Source organism: Hemitrygon akajei, chromosome 19 (genome assembly GCF_048418815.1).
Source record: "Hemitrygon akajei chromosome 19, sHemAka1.3, whole genome shotgun sequence".
Lineage (NCBI taxonomy): Eukaryota > Metazoa > Chordata > Chondrichthyes > Myliobatiformes > Dasyatidae > Hemitrygon > Hemitrygon akajei.
This window is the reverse complement of record NC_133142.1, coordinates 51,393,066-51,411,619: the sequence shown is the minus strand read 5'-3', so window position 1 is coordinate 51,411,619 and position 18,554 is coordinate 51,393,066. Positions and strand designations below refer to the sequence as shown.

Below are 18,554 nucleotides of genomic sequence, written 5' to 3'. Positions count from 1 at the left end.
GTGGGAGGAGCCACAGGAGGAGTCAGCAGGGGTCTGTGGGAGGAGCCACAGGAGCAGTCAGCAGGGGTCTGTGGGAGGAGCCACAGGAGCAGTCAGCAGGGTCTGTGGGAGGAGCCACAGGAGCAGTCAGCAGGGGTCTGTGGGAGGAGCCACAGGAGCAGTCAGCAGGGGTCTGTGGGAGGAGCCACAGGAGCAGTCAGCAGGGGGTCTGTGGGAGGAGCCACAGGAGCAGTCAGCGGGGGGTCTGTGGGAGGAGCCACAGGAGCAGTCAGCAGGGGTCTGTGGGAGGAGCCACAGGAGCAGTGGGTCTGTGGGAGGAGCCACAGGAGCAGTCAGCAGGGGTCTGTGGGAGGAGCCACAGGAGCAGTCAGCAGGGGGTCTGTGGGAGGAGCCACAGGAGGAGTCAGCAGGGGGTCTGTGGGAGGAGCCACAGGAGCAGTGGGTCTGTGGGAGGAGCCACAGGAGCAGTCAGCAGGGTCTGTGGGAGGAGCCACAGGAGGAGTCAGCAGGGGGTCTGTGGGAGGAGTCACAGGAGCAGTCAGCAGGGGGTCTGTGGGAGGAGCCACAGGAGGAGTCAGCAGGGGGTCTGTGGGAGGAGCCACAGGAGGAGTCAGCAGGGGGTCTGTGGGAGGAGCCACAGGAGGAGTCAGCAGGGGGTCTGTGGGAGGAGCCACAGGAGCAGTCAGCGGGGGGGGGGGCGTGTCCAGACAGGTATATGTAGTTCACCACAGAAGGGTAAAAACGAAGAGACGAGGCTTCGGTTACGGATTTATCCGGTGTAGTGTGGATGTAGCCTGAAACTCTCTCCAGGAGCACCCACAGGCTCTGTCAGTGGGAGCAACAAGAGGGTGAGTCGTATGCTTTAACTTGAGTCCACACATATCATTGGTTAAGAGGACCGTCTGTGGTCCTATCCACTTGGGGGCAAACCCCGGCCTTTCTGGCAGCACCCTCACCATGATTTTGTCGCCGGGCTGTGGAAGGACTATCTCCTTTCCCTCTGATCAGCGATTCACTGCTGCTGTTTCGCTAAATTGGTTACAAAGGTTTTTCACATATTGGGTCATTCTATCCCTGTAAACCCCAGGCTCCCCGCAACCCGTAATTACCCCATAGGGGAGTCGCATTGTTCGCCCCATCAATAATTGGTAACGGTTGGGAACCAATGTGCGTTTCGGGGTTGCGTGTAATCTCAACAGGATTCCCGGCAATACCTCAACCCATATATCTCAGCTATAGCTTTTGCCAACGCATTCTTGATTGTTCGGTTCATCCTTTCTACCATCCCTGAACTCTGAGGGTGGTAGGGTATGTGGAACGGTTGTCGAGTTCCTAGCGCTCGGCACATTTCCTTCATCACTTTCCCCGTGAAATGTGCTCCTTGATCTGAATTCACCTGGACCGGGGTTCCCCACCTTGGGAGGATTTCCTGAACTAGAATCCATGCAGCAGAGCTGGCAGTGCAGTCCCTTGCTGGGAATGTCTCTACCCACCGGGTGAAGTGGTCCATAATTCCTAGACAGTAGCTTTTCCCCCTGCTATTTTGGCAGGGGCTGATGATTTGCCAGCTGTAGCTTTCTGCCCTTACCAGGGTTATGCTGGGCACAAATGATACAACGGCGGCAGAATTTCTCAACATCCCCACCCACCACAGGATCATGTTCTGTCTTCCCTGATGCATCGCCCCATGGTATAACTTCAATAGTATCTGCTAATACATGGTGACTCATTCCTCCCCGTGTGTCCAGCACCCGTCTGGTCCCTCTTTTGCCCCTGTTCTCCTCCATTTTTCCTTCTCTTCTGCCTCCATCTCTTCATATAATTTTACTAAACTGGCTTCGCTCGTTCCTTCCCGCACGCTTACAATTTCAATTGCCTCTTGTTCCCCTGCTGCCTTATTCGCAATAATGTCTGCCCTCGGAGGGAGTGGAAAAACATTTGAGTTCTGGAGTGGCTGCGGTCCCTCTGAGTATCCCCTGGTCTTTTTGTTCCTTCGTTATATTCTGAACAGCGGTCAGTGCATCAGTTTTTATAGAGTCCTGCTTAGGGAGTTTATACAGATCCTCCTCTGTTTTAACTGGGTTTATCTTTACTCGACCACAATCGTGCTTGTGTGTAGCCCACACTGCTGGGAATTGATGACAAGGTAACCCAGACACCATCCGGGCTGCATTCTCTGGTGATCGGGGCAGTTGCGACTATGCTAGACAGGTTGTGTATTCTGTTGGTTGTACGCGTTCGCAGCCGCTGACTTGTCCATATTATTTCTCCCCTTCCAGAATCTATAACAGCTCCTGCTTCCCTTAGGATGTCTATTGCAAGGATAGTGCCCTCGATATTTGGACATACCCAGAAATACACTGGAAGCTGCACTCCCCGATTTCTAGTATTTGCGACTCGCTTCTTTCTGCTTTTTCTGTTCTCCCCCCCCCCCCCCTCCCCCGTAATATAAATGGCCTGTCCGATTGTTGGGAAGGGTAGGTCAGTTATCCATACCGATGCCCCGGTGTCCACTAACATCGCATTGCCGCCCCCCCCCCAACAATGCTGTTGTGTACATCCGCGGTGGAGCCCGCCGCCACATCCTTTTCTGACCTAGGAGCCGTCTTTACTAGTTCTATGATCTGATCGACAGTCAGACTGGGCACGATGGGGTGGGAGATTTTGTGTGTCTGCTGTGACGTTCGCCTGGGTTTTCCCCCTCCCCTTTGGACACTGTCTCCAGCCATGTCCCGATAGGACACAGCCGTAGCATATTAACTCTTCCACAGTCTATACCTAGTCCGGCAGTCCTTTGCTAGGTGCCCGGGTTGTCGGCACCTGAAACAAACCCTCTGTGTCTTCGTAACAGCTGCATCCACTATAGCCACTTTACGATTCCTCTTGCCTTTCCTTTGGTCTATCTCACTGGCCCACAAAACTATCGCAGAGTAGATCGACACCACTGTTGTGCCTAAATCTAAAACTTCCTGGTGGGCTGAGCTCAGGCCATCCTCCAGCATTTTGAGGAAGACTGGGTCGTCCCTCCTGGATTATCCAACCCTGAATACTACTCATAAACTCGCTATTTACGTTCTGCATAATCCATGGCCGCCTCATCAGCCTTTTGAGTCACTGCCATTATCGTTTCCCAGTTACTCTCACCTCCCCCCAGTCGCTGCCTCACTTCCCCTTTTTAAAAAAAAGTGATATCTTTCTTCATTGCTGGCGCTCCCGGTACCATCCCGCACCCCTTGGGCCATCCTGTCCCACACATTCCTCGGGCACTTCGCTTTTACCAACGCGTGCATCTGGTGAATTTCAACAATTTCCTCGAACTTACGCCAGAATTCTGTATTTCCATATGCAACTTTAAGTGAGGGTAACTCTGACAAAATGCTCTGTTTCTCCCTGGGGGTGAAGGGTTTATGAATGGTCGTAATCAGGGTCAAGGTCTGGCTCGGATCATCAGGGTTCTCAACCCGACGTTGCCTGACCTCAATAGGTGCCATTCTGGTAGTGTCATGGTCCGGATTGGGTTCCCTTTAAATTTACCTGGGTTGTGTTACGATCCGGACCCTTGACTCCTTGTTTCCTTTTAATTCCCTGTTTTCCCGTGTCCCTCGGGCATGGTGATTAAAGGCAATTTACACTCGACCGGACAGGCAGTTTATAAATCTCAGGCTTCAGCTGGTTGGTGCTAAAGCGGTAACGAAGTCACCGAAGCTAGTGCGAGCCAAAGTCATCTAGCTGGAGCCAACTAAGTCTCTTGCCGGAGCAAGCCAAGACTCCTCCCGAAGCAAGTGCCAGCAAGCTTCCTGCTGCTTGGAACAAACTTGGGCCCAGTTATAGCACCGTCCATTGTTTTGCCGTCTCGTATCCCGCTCAGTAGGCAGGCCGTTTGCCGCTACTCAAGTGGACTGTCGTTTGTGTTCCGTGTATGAGTCCCGGCCTTATGTCCTGTTCCCAAGGAGGGGTCCTGACTGTGTAAAGCCCCGGCCCTACGTCCTGTTCCCAAGGAGGGGTCCTGGCTCTGCGTTTGGCGTTCCACGTATCAAGTCCTGGCTCTCTGTCCAAGTCCGGTCCGGGTTCCGAATCCTGTCTCCGATCCCCAGCTCCAAGTCCTAGGCCCCACACCCTGAGTCCTCGTCCATTACGCATATTCCTGCTTCCTCTTTGCTCTGTTTATCTCGGTTCTATCCTTGCGTCACGGCTCTCCTTGTGAATGGTAATAAACTCTATTTAGTTAACCTTGTACAACATATTTGGGTCCTCCTCCAGCACCCTTGCCCCTCCGCATTGTGACAGGTAGATCTATCTGGGTAAAACTTCTCCCCGAGATATCCCCACACTAATTCCCACGCTACGCAAAATATAAAAGACAGGTACCAGTTAAGCAGTACATACTTAAAACTGAAATATATATTCCACAATCTGCCACTTTTGAGCACCTGAACTCATGATGCCTGCTGTATTCCTTTGCATCACACTTGTAAAACGTACAAGAAAATGCAGCTTCTCGATCCCGAACTGTCGGTAACCACCTTCAGCAACTTGGTGGCTCGGTCTCACCAAGTTAACACTTAGGATGTTTCCTCATTTACATAAACACACGCACACATCACTTTGATATCTACCAGTTCAGCTCTCTGCGTTCGCGACACCTCGTGTTCCTGTGAACCACCGACCCGAACAGATCCCAGTGTGAGAGCTATTTTAGAAAATACTCACAACTTAGACTGCTAGGATCACTGGTCACACGATGGATCACAAAGGTATCCCACTCCTGACACCAAATGTTGTGGCGTGAATGTAAGCACAGGAGAGGGAGTTACTGGTAGATACAAAGCAGCTTTATTAGACAACACAAGGTTCAGCAGGCATCATATGGACGGAGACGCTTTCGGTGGAAAAGTCTGTCCAACGTGGTCTCGATATTTGTTTGCCACACACCCAAAGGACAATTCCATATCTACAAAGTATAGACCATGCTTTCTTTTGAAGCTACATACATTCTTCACGCCTCCCGATTACACTCATCCCACAGACGCCAGCAGGTCATTTGCTAAGTGTGAATGACCTCAACCCAAAAATTCACACGAACACACCCATTCTGCACATCCACATGCCTGGTTGGATTGGGTGGGATTTTGGGCGCTCCAGCCTTAAAGGATTCCCTTCTAAGATTCTAGAAGAAATTGAGCACCAACTTCTTGCCAGGAAATCTGTTGCAAGCTTTGGGGCTGAGGTTAACGAACCAGTACTTGTCTGTTTGCAAAACTAGTAACACTGAAACTCATCCTGCCACACTGGAATATTCACTAATATGCTTACCAACAGAACTGCTCTGCAACAGATGGCATAGCATCAGTTGTGCAGCTGGCCCTGACACATCTGGAAACAAGGACACTTACATCAGAATGCTGTTTCTGGATTTCAGTACTATCATCCCAGAGAACTTGGTGAACACACTTCTAATCATTAGTTTAAATATACCTCTGTATAACTGAGTGTTGGACTTCCTAACCAAAAGATCTCAGACAGTCAGGATGCTCTACTGCTCCTCCCTCTCCATCATCCTCAACATGGGTGCCCCCCTCCACAGCTATGAGCTGATCCACTGCCGTACACTGTTCACACGATTGCACAGCCAAACAGCCGATCAATTCCACTGTCAAGACAGTCGGTGAGCTCATCACCAACAAAGATGAGACGACCTTTAGAGAGGAGATGGAAGAGCTAGAAGCCTGGTGGCAGGAAAATAAGTTCTTCCTCAATGTCAACAAGACGAGAGAGATTGTTAGTGATTTCAGGAAAACCCACACCACTCACACCCTTCTTCACATTGGCGGCACAGCAGTGGAAAATGCAAGCAGTTTCAAACTCCTAGGAGTGCTCTTCTCACACAACCTCATGTTCCCAGAGAACACACCCCAGTCAGAAAGTTCATCACTGTCTCTATTTTCTGAGGAAGCTGGACTATACACACAATACTCACAATCTTTGACAGATACACAGTTCAGAGATTCCCAATATACTGCATCACTGTGTGGTACAGAAACTGCACTGTGGGCAGTGGGCTCTACAATGTACAACACAGCACCAGCCTATCCACCATCAAGGACATGTATACAGAAAGGTGTTGGAAAAAAGCCAGCAATATAACAAAGGATCTCACCCACCCTGCTCATGAACTGTTTATCCCATTCCCAGAGGGCAGGGAAGAGACTACAGTGGGACCACCAGACTCAAATTTTTTATTAACGACCTGGATGTGGGGGTAGAAGGGTGGGTTGGCAGGTTTGCAGACGACACACAGGTTGGTGGTGTTGTAGATAGTGTAGAGGATTTTCGAAGATTGCAGAGAGACATTGATAGGATGCAGAAGTCGGGCTGAGCAGTGGCAGATGGAATTCAACCCGGAGAAGTGTGAGGTGGTACACTGTGGAAGGACAAACTCCAAGGCAGAGTACAAAGTAAATGGCAGGATACTTGGTAGTGTGGAGGAGCAGAGGGATCTGGGGGTACACGTCCAGAGATCCCTGAAAGTTGCCTCACAGGTAGATAGGGTAGTTAAGAAAGCTTATGGGGTGTTGGCTTTCATAAGTCGAGGGATAGAGTTTAAGAGACACGATGTAATGATGCAGCTCTATAAAACTCTAGTGAGGCCACACTTGGAGTACTGTGTCCAGTTCTGGTCGCCTCACTATAGGAAGGATGTGGAAGCACTGGAAAGGGTACAGAGGAGATTTACCAGGATGCTGCCTGGTTTAGAGAGTATGGATTATGATCAGAGATTAAGGGAGCTAGGGCTTTACTCTTTGGAGAGAAGGAGGATGAGAGGAGACATGATAGAGGTGTACAAGATATTAAGACAAATAAATAGAGTGGACAGCCAGCGCCTCTTCCCCAGGGCACCACTGCTCAATACAAGAGGACATGGCTTTAAGGTAAGGGGAGGGAAGTTCAAGGGGGATATTAGAGGAAGGTGTTTCACTCAGAGTGGTTGGTGCGTGGAATGCACTGCCTGAGTCAGTGGTGGAGGCAGACACACTAGTGAAGTTTAAGAGACTACTAGACAAGTATATGGAGGAATTTAAGGTGGGGGGGGTTATATGAGAGGCAGGGTTTGAGGGTCAGCACAACATTGTAGGCTGAAGGGCCTGTAATGTGCTGTACTATTCTATGTTCTAAAAACAATTACTTCCCCAAAGCTGTTGGGCTGATTAACCCCTTCCACAACACACAAGAAAAAAAATGTTCTTGCCTACTTTCAGTACTTACAACAGCAAGGATGGAACTCAAGCAACACAAAGTGTCTCTGTAATTTACCGGTAATCATTCCCTGTCAAGAATGTCACACTTTTATATTGCATTGAATATGGAATAACAATCATTATGTTCTCCTTTACACTTGTGTACTGAAGAATGACAATCTTGAATCTCAGTTGTTTTGTCAATTCTTTATATCAGATTTGAAAGAAGGCTGATACTTGATAACAGTTGCACCCTCCACCCCAGAAAGCAATCATTCAAGAGAAAACCGGTGGCCAGAAAGAGAACACAAGCCATTGGTTCGTGACACATAAAGACATCTTGTTTGAGTTGTAAATCAGCAAAGCTAATCAGATATTTAAGTGTCTGATCGTCTTTCAAGTTCTTTGTAGTTGAAACATCAGCAGCATCTAGTAATCAAAGTTGACTACAAATAATGCAGTACTCAATTAAAAATAAAACAAATAAATCATGTAACCTTAGAAGGCACTGTTGGAAAAATAACAGTCTGAACTGCCATTATTTCCATGCAAATTTTCTCTTGCACTCTATTTTCAAAATGCAAGTAACTGGTATTATATTTTGAGAGATTTTGTCAGTCGTTTATATTCCATATAATCCTTCGGTATTTCTTCTCAATGCATAAAGAACTGTGGACAGTTTCATCGCTTTCAGCCTAGCGATTTCCTTTACAGTATACAAGCCAAGTCCTGGGTGGGAATAGGTACAAATTCCTTTAGAAACCTGAAAGCAAAGCAAACATACATTATGTTTAGGTTCAAATATTTACTTCCAGCACCCTGCACAGTAATTTTTAATGTTAAGTAGTAGTAAGAGCATGTACAAAGGTTTTTTAGTTTTGTTGCATTTATAATAAAATCTTATCTGCTTTCCAGCATTGTGAAAAAGTACCTGGCTCTCATCTACATTACTGCCACTTTGATGAAAAATTGTCTTCAGTACCAGCAAGCAGAGCAGTAGTAAAAGGGCATTTCTTTGTCTGGAGTTTAAAGTGGGTATTCTGAGGTTTGCTAGGGGGACCTCTGATTATAATATAGATTAATGAAGTGGACAATTTTGAATAACCTAGAGATGTAGTGAACATTAAATGGAGATAATAGGATTCAAAAGCTTAGATACAAGACAGATTGTAAAATGGGCAGATGGGTGGTGGGTAAAATTTAATGGAGGGAGATGCAAAGGGTCATGTTCTAGTTAGAAGAACAAAGGGGCAATATAAATCAAGGAGCAACACTGGTTCACCTGCATCTGCAGTGATTATTTCCAATTCTATGTGCTTCATTTCAGAAAAAGACAGGAAGACCTTAGGAGTGCAGAGAGGGACTTTAGTTACATAAATAGGCTTCAGAATTTGGGGACAGAGGAAGTTGCAAAGTACAGATAGTTACAATCATGAGCGTAGCTATATTAGAAACTTTACACTGGCAGAAGGATTGAGGACTAGAAATACTGAGGGATATGCAGTACATCATCTGGAATGCAGGGTGGAGCAGTGGCAAAAGGAATTTAATCCAGAAAAATAAGGTAATACATTTTGGGGTGTCACATACCAATAAGACACAGTAAATGATGGGAAACTCAGAGGAACTTGGAGTGCAAATTCATAGCTCTCTGAAAATGGCATTATACATGGACAGACTGCAGCAGTGAACAGAAGAATTGGGATGTCACATTGCAGCCATGCAACATGGTAGTTGGGCGCTACAACTCTAATCCTCCATAGACTTTAAGTATTTTAACCATTTTAAATTCTGTCCAGATTTTCAAATAGACATCAAGATTGTATGTGTGTGTATGTAATATGTATGAAATGCACATTTCAGTAAGCTTACAACTTCTGCTTTTATCTTTGGAGCTTGACAACATGGGAAATATGAAAATTGTACAACTGACCCCTCTAGGTAAAAAGTATGGTGCATCAGTCTCTACAACAATCCGTTCCATTGGGATTTTTCTGACTGCTTCCTTGGTCACACCAGCAGATGGGTAGGTGATTAAGGCTGTGAATCCAACGGATAAATTTGGAAATTCATGTAGAAATGGTTCAATCACCTCATAAGAGCCTGTGAAGCAATGCCTGCAGAACCAAATTAAAACACAAGCAATGTAACAAAATTATTGTTTCTCACAGGGATGAAGTTTCCTTAAGTATTCTTTAAAATTCATCTTATGCCTGGGAACATTTATCCAGATGCTGGAGAGAAAAATATATTGCCCTTAGTAGAACTCAACACCACGTTACTAGTTAAAAATTCACTTCACTGTGACATCTGTGCACCTCTAGGATCAGGAGCGTGGTTGTTCTCTTATCCTTGTTGTACAGTCAACTTACTGCAACAGTTTATCAATCTTGAAAATATGGACTATATCTGATTTTGGACAGACCACATCTGAGAAATGGTAGTTAGATTGTTCTAAACCTACGGAACATGTCATATTCTGAAGTGGTTCGGTTTGCCTGAACATGTCATGATGAAACTTTCCACAGAACTTACTCTCTTTTTGCTCTGGAGTTGCTTCTCTCAGTCAGGGGTAAGTGCAGGAGGGTGTTTCCTCCTCCCTCTGCTCTTTATACTCATTATTTCTCTTGGTCCAGACATTGGCAAAATTTCATCAAATTTAAAGAGATAGGAATTGTTCTTGTATCAACAGAGCATATTGCAGTGTCAGTGAAGTTGTTGGGAAAATTCTCCATTGGCTAGTCATACCTAGTACAAACTATTGGGAGGTCATTCAACTTCAGGACCTTGCTAGAAGAGTTCCTTACCACAGTATAATAAGCTCTATTATATTCAAATATTCCATCAATCACCTTCTCAACATCATAAAGGCTAAGAGTGGGAATGTTTGCTGTTCATTGCAAGTTCAGTTCCATTCACAACTATGCTAATAAAGCAGCTGTATCTGCATGTTGCATGGACTGAAAGTAGCATATAGCTGTCGTACCACACAACTGAAAGTTAATTATCAAATGTAACAAAATCTCTATTGTCCACCTGTCCTGGACATTCAATGGTATAGATAGTCATTGCTCAGAAACTTAAATGGACCTGGACACATCAATAGCAGTCAGAGGACACTATTTTGGGATGAGACTCTGTTGACTCCCAATGTCTTTCTACTACTTATAATAAGAGCATGATGGAATGCTTACTATTTATGAGTTCAGCCACAATAATGTCCAAGAACAAAACAGCGTCTTGGATAGAACAGCTGCCACATTGACCACTGTTGTCCTCCACACCAAAGCATTGTGGCTTAAGTACAAACCACCTGGAGGATGCAATTCAGCAACTAACTATAGCTCTTTGTATCTTCTCCTAAATCCACCACTCCACTACCTAGAATGGCAGAAATAATTGGTAGAACACCATCATTTGCAAAGGTTCTTATTCCCTGTTTGGATAAATTTGGAAACTGCAGAAAGGATATAGACAATAGGTGCAGAAGTAGACCATTCGGTCCTTCGAGCCTGCACCGCCATTTTGAGATCATGGCTGATCATCTACTATCAATACCCGGTTCCTGCTTTGTCCCCATATCCCTTGATTCCCCTATCCATAAGATACCTATCTAGCTCCTTCTTGAAAGCATCCAGAGAATTGGTCTCCACTACCTTCCGAGGCAGTGCATTCCAGACCCCCACAACTCTCTGGGAGAAGAAGTTTTTCCTTAACTCTGTCCTAAATGACCTACCCCTTATTCTCAAACCATGCCCTCTGGTACTGGACTCACCCAGCATCTGGAACATATTTCCTACCTCTATCTTGTCCAATCCCTTAATAATCTTGTATGTTTCAATCAGATCCCCTCTCAATCTCCTTAATTCCAGCGTGTACAAGCCCAGTCTCTCTAACCTCTCTGCGTAAGACAGTCCAGACATCCCAGGAATTAACCTCGTGAATCTACGCTGCACTTCCTTTACAGCCAGGATGTCCTTCCTTAACCCTGGAGACCAGAACTGTACACAATACTCCAGGTGTGGTCTCACCAGGGCTCTGTACAAATGCAAGAGGATTTCCTTGCTCTTGTACTCAATTCCCTTTGTAATAAAGGCCAACATTCCATTAGCCTTCTTCACTGCCTGCTGCACTTGCTCATTCACCTTCAGTGACTGATGAACAAGGACTCCTAGATCTCTTTGTATTTCTCCCTTACCTAACTCTACACCGTTCAGATAATAATCTGCCTTCCTGTTCTTACTCCCAAAGTAGATAACCTCACACTTATTCACATTAAACGTCATCTGCCAAGTATCTGCCCACTCACCCAGCCTATCCAAGTCACCCTGAATTCTCCTAACATCCTCATCACATGTCACACTGCCACCCAGCTTAGTATCATCAGCAAATTTGCTTAAACTGCTTTGGGTAAACTGCTTACAGCAATATGGTATGAGGTCCTGTCATGTAGGGGAAGAAAGGAGAACCAGTAGTCTAAAGAATTACATATTTAGGGTTCTAAACAGCAAAGATGAAATGTCTGGGTGCAGCATTGCCTATCCAGTACCAGGTTTAAGAATGTCTCTTTTGGGCTGAAGCAAGTGTGGAAGAGGGAGAATCCAGTTAAATGTAAATATTAACAAAATACACTGAAAATCCAAACATACAATAAATGTGCTAGTTTTCACTTTGCTATATACCAATAACATCCTCAACTAACTAATGTAAGTTTGTCCCTTTCATAAATTAATTAAAAATTCCTGGGGTGCTTTAGCAGTAACACTTAGTTTTGGAGAGCTTTTTTTCTTTACCATCCTGTATAACTTACACTCAGTGCTATTTTATTAGGTACCTCCCGTTGTTAAGGTATGTTCATGGTCTTCTGCTGCTGTAGCCCATCCTCTTCAAGGTTTGACATGTTGTGGTTCAGATATGTTCTTCTGTACACCACTGTTGTAACACTTGGTTATCTGAGTTACTGATATCTTCCGGTCAGATTAAACCAGTCTGACTATTCTTCTCTGACATCTCTCATCAACAAGGCATTTTTGTCCACAGAACTCTACTGAGATGATTGGCAGTTTCTGAGATACTCAAACTGTCCTGACTGACACCAGCAATCATTCCATGGTCAAAGCCATTTAGATCATATTTCTTCCCCATTCTGATGTTTGGTCTGAACAATTGAACCTCTTGATCATGTCCATATACTGTTATGCATTGAGTTGTTGCCACATCATTGGCTGATTAGATATCTACATTAACGAGCAGGTGCACAGGTGTAACTAATACAAGGTGGCCAGTGAGTGCAAGTAGGACTAGAAAAGAGATTTTGCTGAGGGAGATCACATAGATGATAATCTCCCTATCATGTGAAATTTTCGCCCTACTTGTCTCTCCTTCAACTTTCCTGCAACATAAATTTGTCATTCAACCATACACATGTATACAGCTGAATGAAGCCTCGTTCCTCAGGGACCAAGGTGCATATATCATACATATGAAATAATAGTTATAGATTTTAAAATTTTCTATGGATGTACAAGTTGACATAAAATGCATTAATGGCATTTATTTAAGTACACACCGGTATTACTGCTACTGGTGTTGTCATAAATATGTCCTGGGTGGCAGCAAAGTGCTCAGAAGTTTCACAGCCTGAGGGGAAGGAGCCAAACAGCCCTTGTTCTTATACTGTGGTACTTTCTTCCTGATGGTAGGAAATCAGAGATTGGTCCTTGCCAATTCTGAGGGCTCTGTGAATTCAGCATTTCTGGTGTATGGCCTGGATGGGAGAGGAGGGGAAGAGATCTTGATGATTATCTCAGCAGTTGTCACAATCTGTTGCAGGGTCTTGCTATTCCCATACCAGATGGTGATATAGCTGGTCAGGACCCTCTCGATGGTGCTCTGGTAGAGTATGGTTAGAATGGGAGTAGGGAGCCTCACTTGCCTCAATCACCTTAGGAAATGGAGGTGCTGTTGTGCTTTCTTGAATAAAGAGGTGGTGTTCAGGGACAAGGTGAGATAATCCGTGATGTGCACTCCAAGAAACTTGGTCCTCCAAGTGGTGTTGATGTGCAATAGTCAGCCTTCACCTTCCTGAAGTCCACAATCACCTCTTTAGTGTTGTCCATGCTGAGACTCAAGTTGTTGTGTTCACACCAGACCACAAGCTGCTCTACCTCCTCTCTATCTGCTGATTCATCATTGTTGTGGCTTTCTCCAGGTAACCCATACGGACATGCTCCTTGATGCGGGCTTCCACTGTGCCCCGTCTGGTCGATATATGCTGCTCTGCATTCACAGAGAATCCTGTAAACGCCAGCTACCCTGAGCCCAGGTAATCTTTTATCTGTATAAACTGGGATTTGAGCTTTCTTATGGGTTTGTGGATGGTATTAATCCAGTATTTCTTCAGGATCCTGGCGAATCTTCCAGAAACCAACAGTAGCAGAATATTGCATGTGCAACAGCCACAAGATTGACTTCGATGGCACAGAACTACTATGCTGCACCAATGGCTTTTGGGACCACCTGGTGAAGGAAGCCATTGAAAAAAGACTAAAGAATTTTCACAACGACGAAGGTCTCTAAGTAAGATCTGGAATATGATTGTAAACAAGGTGGGACAGTGGAAACCTGATTAGTTGAAGACTAACCAATCATGAGGGACAGTCGACGGGTATATATACCATCGTACCTGATGAAAAAGGCGGAGCTTGTCATTGAAATATTGGTTAAAATTGACACGTAACTGGCTGGAAGGCAAAGAAGAGCTTATGCATCATATACACAGGGAAAGCACTAGATCCTTTTTGTAACAGTTTATTCTGCATTCTGTTATTGTTTTACCTTGTGTTACCTCAATGCACTGATGTACTGAATTGATCTGTATGAGTAGTAATAAGGTTTTCACTGTATCTGGGCATGTGTGATAATAATAGACCAATTTACACCTGATACACAGTAATATACCCAATGGAGCCAATGAGCATGTATATATATTAATAAAATAATCCACCTGACCACTTCTTCTTGTTTCCAATCCTGCACTATGAGGAATAGGTCTTGCATGAGCACAAATCTCCAGAATGTTTTTAATTCTGGAAGCGTTCAAGGCAAATTTCCGACAGCCAAACAAAAGAAATACAAATTACCTACAAGTTCCTTATATTACGTACCCTATAAAATATCAAGCCTCAAGATCATTTTACCATCAGGGAAACATAGCTGAATCATTGGTTGATAAAAACACTAAATAAAACTAAAACACGAATATAATGACCTTTTACCTATGAATTTTGTAGTCCTTTGGCACGTTGATTTTCATTATCTCAAAAAGATCCCGATCGGCGTCCCTGCAGTGGATAACGAGTGGCTTTTTTAATGCCACCGCAAGTTTCAGCTGCCTCTCAAAGACCTGGCATAAACAAAAATCTAATTATTTATAAATAATTATTCCCGTATTCATTTACCCCTTCCCACTTACCACTCCACCTTTGTGTGAGTACCTGTATTTTATTGATTTATTTATAACCTGATTCTAATTGTGACATTTAATTTTTAAAATTCATGGATTAATGGTGTGAATTTCAAGAAAAACAAATATTTAATGGTTTTTGAAGGACAGATTTTAGCAAATCTTGTAAGTCAGCAGACAAATTCACTTGTTGATGAACAAGTTGTCCCACTTGTTTTTCCACTTACCTGTTTTTGTTTAGGGATGTCTGTTGTACACTTGTATGAATAGTCCAAACCCATCTCTCCAAAAGCAACAGCTTTTGGGTGTCTCAGTGCTTGGATAATTGTGCCTTCTTGTACATTTGTGTAGTAACGGGCAAAATGCGGATGACAGCCAAAAGCACCCCAGACAAGAGGGTCTTCCAGTAAACTTTCCCATAACTTTCCAAGAACTAGATGGCGAGGGTCACAGAAATCGGTGATACAGCCATGAAACTCAGCTGGAAACGTGCTGTCATAAACTTTCATAAACTTTGCAAAAGTCCCCTTAAAAGATAATTTAGAGTATAAAAAGTCCAGATGACAATGTGTATCCACAAAGCCATTCCTCTGGTAATTCAGTCCCCAGTTATGGTCCAAACATTCTGAATCTTCAAATGAAGAGTTGAAAGAACCTTTACTAAAATCCATGCTATTGCTATGATCAAACTGATGTGGTGAGTAACTTAATGACTCAAAAGACAAATTATTGCAAGTAGCAGACGATGAGCCTTGTAAACATTTTTTTGAATGTCTTGAGGAAGATTCTGTTTCATCGTCACTAAGGTTAAGATAACAGCAGTCATCATTAAATCTGTTGGTTAATGAAGGTCGCTGAGGTGTTTCAGGGCTTGACCAATGTTTTGAACCTGGATAGGAGGGTGTAGAATACACAAAAGATGGTTGTGTGATATATTCGGCATTCAGTGGTGTACCAGATTTGTAACTTTCCAAGTTAATCACTGGACTGGAATCTTCTTGTGAAAAAGTAGCTATTAGAGCAGGATCTTCAACATCAGACCAGTCACTTCCAGCAGATGCATCATCATCAGAGTTCAGTTTCTATTTTTTTTTAAAAAAGGAAGAGATGTCATAATTTTGACAAAATCAAGTTCAAAACAAAATAGAAATATGCAAACAGCTAAGGCAATACATTTGTATTTCAAGAGGTGAATATACACTATACTTTTTGGGCTTCAAAAAATTAACCACTGAAAACAAAAGATTAGGTCATAATAGGATTTGCTTTAATATCTCTGCAACTATCTGCTGACTAGTAATTGGAAAATAGAGAAAATGTCTTTGAACAACCAGCTCAATGAAAACAAAGAAAACATATCTTCTACTCATTCACAGACGACGTTCACAAAATATAAATATTTTTGTAAAAGAGTTAAATAGGATAAATTAAAATAAATTAAAATGTTGAAGGATCAGTGGACAGAAGTGGCTGGCTTCAGGCAAAATTGAATTTTACCCCCTTAACCTGAAAATAAGAACTCCCATCAAATGGTTTTTCATTGACTTTTAACAAAACATTAACAGAATACACACGATGGAAAACATTCTGAAAAGTTAGTTATAAGCAACCAAAATAAATATCTTCCACCCAACTTGTCTGTGTGTATCCATACACCACAAGATTCCAATCCCATGCGCTTACCCTGTTCTAAACCTATATTTTCATTCAAACACCTATTCAGTGTAATACAAGACAGTCTGCTTCAGTCACTGAAACTCTAGTAGCATATTCCACCAACCTTTCTGTAAAGTCAGTTTCTCACACTTACTTTTCTAAATCTTGCATCCTATCTTTTTTTGCTCTCGACTTAGCCCCTTATTTACCATGTCCCATATTATTTTTAAATACCCATCAGACAGTGTTGAAATCTCCTACTAGTGGAGGATTTTTTCTTTTGTATTTCCTCCCTTAGATAGACTTCTATTTAATATTTTCTGCATCCTTAGTATTCCTTCAATATTCTTTATTTGCAAATGAAGTCTGAAGATTTGTATAGATTTATAACTCACAATTCTTATAATTTATACTTTGTCATAAAGTTGGTATTTCATTAAAATGTAGAAGGCTTTTGTCTTTTTCCACTTGGCATACTGCTTTTAAAATCATTTGAACCCCAGCTCATGATAGCTCCCTTCTCATCCACAGCACTTAGATGTTTTTAATTATGATTACTAAAAAAAGGGGAGATAAGCCAAAACTGGATAAGATCAGTTGCAACAAAGTGGGGAATTCAAGGAAATGTCAAATAAGTATATCCAAAAATAGATGGACACCCTGAAAGACTGAAAAAGGTAAAAATGTAATTTCTAATTACATTTAAAAGTACCTGGACATACACCTAGGAATGAGGATCAGTCTGAATAATTTTCTGGCCAGCCTAAAGATGATGGGCCAAATGACCTCCTGACTGTAAATATCTATAATTCCCCATACTATCTCCCAGCTACTGGTATTAGGCTCAATTTGTAATTATTTTTACCCATTTTATCACCCCTCAAGGTCCAACCCTGTGAGAGGTTGGAAATGTGTAGGGTTGGCCAACAAGGCTCTGGTGATGTTGTATAGGCCAATTCCCTGTACCAATGGATTATGGAAACAGTGATGAACTCCAACCATACCATTGGCTTCAGAGGACAATGGAAATAGGAGGTCATCAATGTCCTATGCTCCGCTAAGGGCCCAAGTAAGTACCGGTAAGTACTTTACCATTTTATCATTCATTACTTCATAACCTCTTGCAGTTCTTTAGCTAAACATTTGGAATTAAATGTATTGTTGGTGCTTATTTTAATAAAAATGGTTGCAGGTTGAAACTAGATGATACATACCAGATAGCAAGAGTCTTTTGTAATACTTATGTATGAACATTTTCCTGAAATCTCAGATTTTTGTATAACTTGTTTTAGATTCAAAAATAACATATGCAAAACAATTGTTCCAATTAGCTCTGAAAAGTATACCTCTATCACTATATAACATTGAGATAAAACGAAGTCTAGATATGAATACCTTGTAGCCAACGCTCTCACTTTGTGGACAATCACTACTTCTTTCTTTCATATGTGTCTTAGCATTCACAGTTACATCTGTAGATACCCGTCTTTCATTCATGTTATTTTCACTGGCCTTTAATCCAACATTCCATTTTTGCTCCACAAAATAATTTTCAGAATCATTTTCTTGTTGTTGATTGCTATATTGAGAACAAACCACATGAGATGCTTCCCGACAGCTGTTTTCTTCAGTTTTCTTGCATTCTTTCATTAGATGTTTAGCCGATCCAGCCAATATCTCCTCCGAACGATCACTGTTTTTGGTACGGCAATGCTGATGTGCTTTCTGGAAATCTCTACCAATTGCTTCTGATATTGCTTTAAGGTAGAGAACTTTAGTACCCTGTGGTGGCACTGCCTTCCGAGCCTTTGGCTGAATGATGCTGTTGTCATCTCTGGTCTGAAATGTAGACTGAGAGCTTTGTTTTGTGGATCTACTTAATGCTGATCGACATTCCTCTGCTTTCACATTCTGAAATTTAGCATTAAAAAGTAACATTAATAACAATGCAAATAACAAAGAGCAAGTAACAGGTTTTTTTTAAAAAAATAGGGATTTTGCTTGTATGCATTCAACCAAACAGAACATCCTTCAGGTACTTTAATATATATAGTGCAACCTTTGTTAATCATATTTAGAATCGTCAGCACCTTTTATGGCTATTCTTTTATAATCCCAAAACTTTCAATTTCTCATGCTAACTAATCTTTTTGTGTCTGATGTACGAAAAAGTGTTTTTCAAATGGGGCAATGAAACT

General features: G+C 42.9%; 1 protein-coding gene and 1 long non-coding RNA gene across 5 annotated transcripts in view; one reads left to right on the top strand and one right to left on the bottom strand.

Annotated features, from left to right (window-relative positions):
- The first annotated feature begins 715 nt into the window (after positions 1–715).
- Positions 716–14,218, top strand: LOC140741928 (uncharacterized). Its single transcript, XR_012102173.1, has 3 exons — positions 716–848; positions 13,447–13,560; positions 13,639–14,218. It is a non-coding gene; the product is annotated as an uncharacterized lncRNA (long non-coding RNA).
- tatdn2 (TatD DNase domain containing 2) overlaps positions 7,428–18,554 on the bottom strand; it is a 23,190-nt gene continuing 12,063 nt past the window's right edge. For all 4 annotated transcript variants that reach the window (XM_073072498.1, XM_073072496.1, XM_073072499.1 and 1 more), the window contains exons 3-7: positions 17,752–18,267; positions 14,928–15,782; positions 14,513–14,640; positions 9,169–9,352; positions 7,428–7,998 (exon numbers count right to left, since the gene is read on the bottom strand). In XM_073072498.1, coding sequence (XP_072928599.1) covers positions 7,858–7,998; positions 9,169–9,352; positions 14,513–14,640; positions 14,928–15,782; positions 17,752–18,267 — 1,824 coding nt within the window. In that variant the 3' untranslated portion in view covers positions 7,428–7,857. The remainder of the gene's footprint in view (positions 7,999–9,168; positions 9,353–14,512; positions 14,641–14,927; positions 15,783–17,751; positions 18,268–18,554) is intronic.